The sequence below is a fragment of the Biomphalaria glabrata genome, chromosome 8 (assembly GCF_947242115.1).
Source record: "Biomphalaria glabrata chromosome 8, xgBioGlab47.1, whole genome shotgun sequence".
NCBI classification, from domain to species: domain Eukaryota; kingdom Metazoa; phylum Mollusca; class Gastropoda; family Planorbidae; genus Biomphalaria; species Biomphalaria glabrata.
In genome coordinates, this window is record NC_074718.1 from 9,055,767 (window position 1) to 9,063,650 (window position 7,884).

The 7,884-nt window shown below is 32.9% G+C and overlaps 1 protein-coding gene across 16 annotated transcripts in view; it reads left to right on the top strand.

Annotated features, from left to right (window-relative positions):
- The window catches only part of LOC106064390 (myelin proteolipid protein-like), a 73,651-nt gene extending 65,949 nt beyond the window's left edge, over positions 1-7,702 (top strand). For all 16 annotated transcript variants that reach the window (XM_056037937.1, XM_056037933.1, XM_056037934.1 and 13 more), the window contains 2 exons: positions 559-624; positions 2,354-7,702. In XM_056037937.1, coding sequence (XP_055893912.1) covers positions 559-624; positions 2,354-2,485 — 198 coding nt within the window. In that variant the 3' untranslated portion in view covers positions 2,486-7,702. The remainder of the gene's footprint in view (positions 1-558; positions 625-2,353) is intronic.
- The last annotated feature ends 182 nt before the right edge of the window (positions 7,703-7,884 follow it).

Sequence of the window (7,884 nt, forward strand, 5' to 3'; positions counted from 1 at the left end):
AAACAGTTTTTGAGATTGGTTTAGATTGCTGTTTTCATATGATGCCAATAAATCATGGTGGTCTTTCTCAAAGTTGTGGCAGTCAAATTGGCTGTAGAAATCATTTAATTCATTGACAAAATTGTTATTGTCAGCGACACACATTACTAAGCAAAATGAAGTTTATTTAATCTTTTAAATTACAGACACACCTTTGCATATGAAATTAATTATTTCCTAAATATCCATTTGTTAATCTAGTCATGCATGTTAATTATTCATTGGCGTTTCCTCTCTGACTTAGGCTACCCCTTTATCACTATGGTCTTAAAGAAGAGAGATAGAGAGAGTAGAGTGAAGAGAGAGTACTTATATGAGTTTGTCCTTGCTTTTGAAATAAGAAATGTGCCTTCTCTTTGTTTCTGATTATTTTATTAGGCTGTGTTTTTGTATTTGTAAGTTATGCTACAGAGTTTTATGTATTTTTACTAGTTTACTTTTTAGTTTTTTTCCTGGAGCTTCTAGATTAACTTGCCAAGTCATGTTACAAATTAATTAAGCTTTTTTTTTATTTTTCAGGGGGTCAATCTTCTTATTACCTATGCGATTGCTCTGTTTGGCTCCATCTTGATTGTCAACAGTTTGGTAGGTATTTTTTTGGCACATTATGTCTATGGCTTGTTACAAAATTAATGTCACTATGTTATCATCGTCTAAACATTATTTCTCAATTTTCAAGTCTTTGTCACAATCTCAGAATGACACTCAAGTACACTGATACTTTTTTGTTCATTATTACATTTGATGAATTGAGCAGGAAGGGCTTGTTAACCTTGGCTGGCTGCCCATCTAAGAGAAGGAAAACCCTGATCCGAAATTATGATGCCTTACGGCTATACCCAGTGGGAAAGGCTTTGATGAAATAAAAAGCTATAATTGTAACTAAGGTTTTTATTGCAGGAAATGGTAATGGATATAAGCACACCATTACCTATAAATTCTTCCAATGGCAGGTGTCTCAAATAGATTCTGACAACCAGTCCAACTCTTGACCTTCTAATATGGGATCGGTGGAACTGATATTACTGACAGAAGGGGCAAAGGCAAGCAACTGATGCCTGAACTAGTATGTTTCCCGCATGAGAAGCTGGCTTCCCATCTTCTTCTGTTCTGTAGCATTTTACATCTCTTCAGACGATCTATTCCCTTTGCAACTTCTTGTGTGACTAAAGAGGCCAATTCTTGATACACATATGCGGTCACAGGTTGGGCATATGTAATCACCAGGCGTCGTTGCATTTTTACCCTTCTTTCTGCTGCTGTTACATAGATGTAATAAAATGTGACCTCAAATCAGTGAACATCAATACTGATAATTGGGAAGACATAGCTTTAGACCGCAACAGATGGAGAGAGACAGTGACCAAGAAAGCTATGGACAGTGAAAGTACATGGGTCTCAGCTCAGGAAGAAAAACGCACAATCCGAAAAACAGCCAGCTCCTCTACCACCGAAGCAAAAGCCACCTTAACCTGCACCATTTGTGGACGTGAGTGTCTCTCCAAAATAGGGCTCCACAGCCACATGAGGAAGTGTGCTCTAAGATGAACCATAGTCGTTCTATGACTGAAGGAGGCCAATGATGTTGTGTATGGCATCTGCAATCCAAGATCCTTCCTTAATGCTCTCTCTCCATGTAGATCTATCCAGTGCCACTTTTTCCCAGCTGCTAGTGTCCATTTTGAAGAGCTTCATGTCGCATTTACATACATCTGTATACCGTAAAAGTGGGCGACCAGCGGCTCTCCTGCCTTCTGTTAGATCGCCATACAGAATGTCTTGTGGAAGTCGACCTACTGGCATTCTACGAACGTGGCCAAGCCAGCCAAGGTGTCTGATGCTGATAACAGAGCGGATGTCCTGGCATCCTGCTCTTCGTAGCACTTCCTAATTGGTTATTTTATCTTCAAACTTCTGCTGCCTTGCAGCTATACCCAAACATGGAAAAGGCTTTGGGAGTTAACCTGAGGAAAAAAACAAGCTGTTGAGGCTTAGGCAGCTTTCAGTACACAGTGCTACACTCTGACAGAATCTATGATGCCGCTGATCCCAGTCTGTATTGGCATCTGTTGTCCAAATGTATCATTTCTTGGAACACATCAGCTGCTTGGATAGAGGGAACTGCTGTTGGGAAACATATTTCTAATCATAGCTATATAGATCTAGTTGCTTCGTGACTGAAGGAGGCCATAGAATAGTAACCAGATTTATGTACTGTGAGCTTCATTAAATTATCTTTTCTTTTTTTTTTTTTAAATCTTAAAAAAAATATTTTAATCCTTTTTTTTAAACCTTTTTTTTTTTTAAATGACAGATCTGTTTCCTGATAAGCATCTCTGCCAATATAACCCATCTGAGAGACAATCGCTTTGCTACCTTCAACACTTACTCCCCAGGGGAGGAAATCCACTGTTCCAAGCACTCAGTTGTGGATACCAATATGTAAATATAGGAAGGGACACAACTCTCAGTTCAGTTATCACAGTTATCCCTAAACAGGACTTGCCAAGCATAATACAAATCAATATTCCTCATGAATTTCTGCTTCATCTCAGATAGCGAAACATATATTTTGATAGCATTTTAAATCATGTCACGGATTAGTTCTCAATAAGTTCAATTAGTATAATGTGTTGAAGTCGGTTTAATTGTCCCTCATATTTTCTCTGTCAGTTCATTCTTTACCTCAAATCATACTTCAAGTTTAAATTGTATTCAATTTCTTACAATTTATTCTTGAAAATCATAACAAGTGAATACAATTTTGAATTTTTACTAGAACATTTTACAAATTATAAATCTGTATATTTCTGTAGTAACCATTTTTTTTTCTGCAATGTGGATGTAATTATTAGTATCTTTATATTTAGGAAATAAAACTATGAGATTGATTGATGATATATGTTGGGCTATTTTATTATGTCCTGTATCCAAGTCTGAAGTCTTATACATATTTCTACCAGGGGCAGCCATTTTCAGATTTATAAAAAGAAATATTTATTCATTCTTAAATCTTAATTGTAAAATGCAATTTAATTATTTTTTTTAACATTTTAATTAAACATTTTTTTTTAAATTTTTTCTTCTTAAATTATCTGTCCCTTGAAACAATTAACTAGCAGCTTATCTGGCAAGAAGTCTACTTCATGATATGCAATCTATATTTCTCTAGTTCATAAGCATCTTGTCATATTTTGTTTTACGTGTCTGTAGTTCTTTGTGCTATGAATGGTTTGATATGGATGCCTAGTTATTTATGATATTTTGAGAATTACAGACAAAAGATTCATAGTTTTGTTTGAATCATTAAACTCATTGTTTTTTTGTTTGTTTTTTTGTAAATATATATTTTTATACAATTTGAGTACAAGTATTAAAGTGTTTTATTTTTATAATTACATTGTTACTCCTAAACTAATATTTTCATTGGGTACAAAAATGGCTATAGTCCTGTGGGTACTAATTGAATTTAATAATTGCTCCCTCTTTTTATAGGCAGCTATTCATCAACTGCCATCGTTTTATAAGAGTAATAATTGAGCGCCATTTCTTTTCACAAAAGCCTTTATACCTCACTTTACCTTACACTAAGATACATCATAAAATAAGTTTGTAACCTTTTTTTTTAAACTAGATGTTTTAAAGTAATTTGTCTAAAAATGCTCAGATTTTTGTCACACTTTTATATTTGGAAAAATGTTTATTGTTCTTCTCTATATTTTTTTACAGCAGTAGAAGATATTTCTTTTATCTGGTGCTTGTTAAATCTGTAGGTATCCTGTATCTGTGCCTAGAAAGATCATGATTTATTTTTCATCTTTACTCTTATGCTTAATATTATGTTACAGCTTCTCAAATTTTTTTCTCTTGGATAATCTTTCAAGTTTGAAACAGTGTAAAAATATTAATTGGCTCTAAAACATAAGTAAAAGTATTGACTTTATATAAACAGTTCAGTTCATTGGACAACATAGGATGTGATCATTTTGTACTTAAGAACTGGCTAGTCTGTTTACAAGAACATACATAGTGTTATGAGATCACAAGGTGTAAATGTACAAGTAGAAAGTGCTTAAGTTGTTCCCAAGTAATGGTAAGCTGGGTTCAAGTTCATTTTTTGTATCACCCAAAAGTGGGAGCTTAAGCTTGTCAAAATATAGATTACAAACGCAATAACTACTTTTGCTCACTAACTATAGACATAAAAAAAATAAATGTAAAAACATTCTTTGATGCATGATACCCAACATGCAACTGAGTATTTTCAGTATTCAGTTCAGATTAGTGAAATAATTGAATAAAAATATGCTATGGCCATAGTGTTCTTTCAGTTCAATAGGATTTTGTCCAAATAAATGGCTGGTCCTATACATCCAATTTGACTGTACACATAAATATATGTCATGGTAGTGATACATTTTAAAATCAATCAAAAACTCAATTCACATCAAATATTTCCACTGGTGCTAAAAAAAGGGAGCAGATCTTTTTTGGAGAATTAGAATTTTGAACTCTCCTCTATTTGTTTTTTTTATTTTCAAAATATTTGTGTGCTCTTTGGACAAAATGTGTCTGTTAACCTTAAGATCGAGAAACATTTTCTGTTTCAATAGCCATTTCAAGTTTTTACATATGCTCATGTCTTGTCCACCTTTAATTCTACATGCACAAATGTATTTCAGTGTAAATATAATTTGTATTTGTTCCTTTACAGTTGATGTACTTAATTAGTGATATTATTTAGACCATGGTCAAATCCAGATATGGCAACTAAATTATTTTTTTTCCTGAAGATTTTTTTTTCTTTGTGTTTTTGTTTAAGATTCTAAAACATTACAATTATAATATGTGTTGACTGTTCTCAGCGTATTCATAATATAATGATCTGCATCACATTAATGGAAAATGAAGCATATTAAATTTTTATAAAGACTGAATCTTAAACTAAGTTTGTCATGAACTGACAAAAAATATCAAAACAAAGAAAAAATGTACTTATTAATATATTATTAATTGTTTTGAATCCTAAAATAATAACCATTTTATAAATTTCAAGAAAAAAAAAAGTTGAATTGTGACTGTGAAGAAACAAAATGGGTTTTGTTGATCACTGACCCATAAAATGAAAAAAAAAAAAAGGTTGTAGTTGATCATTCCACTATTTGTCTAGATAACATTGTGTCAAAAATATATCACTTTGATGCTGTTGTGCTGCACATAACATTTAAATCAAATGTTTTTACCATAACCTTTTTGTTCTTACAAGCCAGTAACATTTCATATACAACAGATTATTAAATACAGCCCTTAAGGCATATTTGCTTAGATATGGAACCAAGGAATTCATAGTTCTCTTGTAAAGAACTAATGCTGTTCTCATAAGAGCTGTGGACTTAAAGACTTTCTTATCTTATATGATACAGATACCACTAACTAAGTTACTAGAAAGTTTAAATGAAATGCTTTCCAACATAATACAGACTCTAGAATTCGTTAGTGCCCTCAATGATACCTTTAGGCTTTAGCCTTTAGATCAGTCCTGATTCTCATCCCATGTATTTCATATGTAAGTAATTAGATGATATTAATATAAGCTATTACAAAAAGTAATAACTAATTCTGATTTTTTTTTTTACAACTGTTTAATGTGTTCTGTCTGAACAAATATAAATTTTATTTTATTTTCTACATACAATGCAATATGATTTTTTTATATTATTATTTGATTGGTATTATGTTCTGTTGATCAATTGTTGTATCTGGAGTTTTCTTTTTTTTGGAGACAATTATCTCTATGAGTCATTATTGTAACATGTTAATGTAACATCAAACTTTGATAATAAATATCATTTTATAACATCGTCTGAAGGGGATTGTCAAGTTGAAGAACAATACTTTCACAAGGGCTATAAACAAACAGAATTAACTTGATATTTACCCTCAGGTTTTATTTTCAGTTTATGATGTTTATTGAGGAGTGTCTGATACGTTTTACGTCTTTGCCCTGAAGGGTCATTAGATAATATTTATCTTTCACAAGATGTAATACTTTCAAGTTGTAGTGTGATATAGCACTCCACTACCAATGTATTTACACTTTCAGATTAGGCTCCAATAAATATTGTCAATTTTATTTCTTTTGATTACTAGTACTTATGAGTGTACAGAGCTTAGAATTGAGATAGAAATGGTAAAGGTACCTTTTTCAGATCTTGCAGTCTATCAGGGCAGTTGAAGTAAAGCTCCTCTGTTTCTAGGGCTTAACATATGTCAGGTACCTTTAAGAGTTGGGTATAATCACTGGTATTAAAAAATCCTGAAGTTTAAAATCACAGTCTTCACTGAGATTCAAACTCTAGAGCCCTGAGTTAATATCTCAAGTGCTTTACTACTTTGCCACCATGCACCATAGAATTGAAATGCTATAAAGAAAGGAAATAATCCTTGTATGAATATTTGTGTTCAGTTTGACTTATCTTCCCTTGTGACACCTTGCTCTCTAGTTTGTTATATTATGCTGCTAGTTTACTTTGATGGTCCTGTCCTCTGATTCATATCTCAACACATCCTTCTCTTTCAGCTTGTTCAACTCAAGACTTTCAAATCTTTGTTTCATCTTCCAAGTCTGCAGACCAGTAGATAGAGTGAATTACAAAAAAACATGTCTAAAAAAGAACAAAAGCATCAGCCTGGTGTTATTGAGATCACTTTTCCCAGAGTGCATTCTCTAATCCAACACGCTGTTCTCATGCCACCAAATTATTCTCTCTTCACTCATGTTTTAGTTATTTACATTTGACTCTCAATTTGTTTTGTTTTTCGTTGGCATAAAAAAGATTTCATCACATTTCCCATTCACATTGTCTCATGCGCCAAAGTTTCACATTTTCCATCCACATTGTCTCATGGGCCAAAGTTTCACATTTTCCATCCACATTGTCTCCTAGGTCAAAGTTTCACATTTTCCATCCACATTGTCTCATGGGCCAAAGTTTCACATTTTCCATCCACATTGTCTCCTAGGTCAAAGTTTCACATTTTCCATCCACTTTGTCTCCTAGGTCAAAGTTTCACATTTTCCATCCACATTGTCTCATGGGCCAAAGTTTCACATTTTCCATCCACATTGTCTCATGGGTCAAAGTTTCACATTTTCCATCCACATTGTCTCATGGGCCAAAGTTTCACATTTTCCATCCACATTGTCTCATGGGCCAAAGTTTCATGTTCAAAGTGTTCCTATATATAGTTTTATTTTGCACATTTTGTTTCTCCAGTGAAAACAAACAAAACGTCCATGCTTTCCTATGTTTCAAGTTGGCATCACATTGTTTCATTCAGGGTTACTGTTAGGGTTAGTGTGTCTTTCTTTTTCTTTTTGCAAAAGGCAATTTTCTTCAAATTATAACTAGATCTACTCCCTGAAGCTTACCATCTAGTTTTTTTCTGCCGGAAATACCAGCATTTATTGACATTAAAGAATAATATTGTCTTGCTTATATTTAATACTTCATGGACAACAGTTGATTCTAATTGAGATTTTAAATGGGTAGCAGTTTATCTCTTGTCCAGAAAGTACCAGTCTATGGATATCGGTTAATCAAATTTGATATCAAAGCTCTAATAATCTATATTTATTAGGCAAATTAATCCCCCACTTCCCCCCCCCCCCCCCCCCCCAAAAAAAAAACAGCAAAAATAATCATAATCCGAGTTGTTTTTTAATTTTTATTTCATGAATTTCACTAAATGAAAGTGAATGTTTGACAGATATTTGAAATTGATCTTCTGGAGCTCATTGTTTCCTAGCATGCTCATTTGATTTTACATTTTTTTTTTAAATAT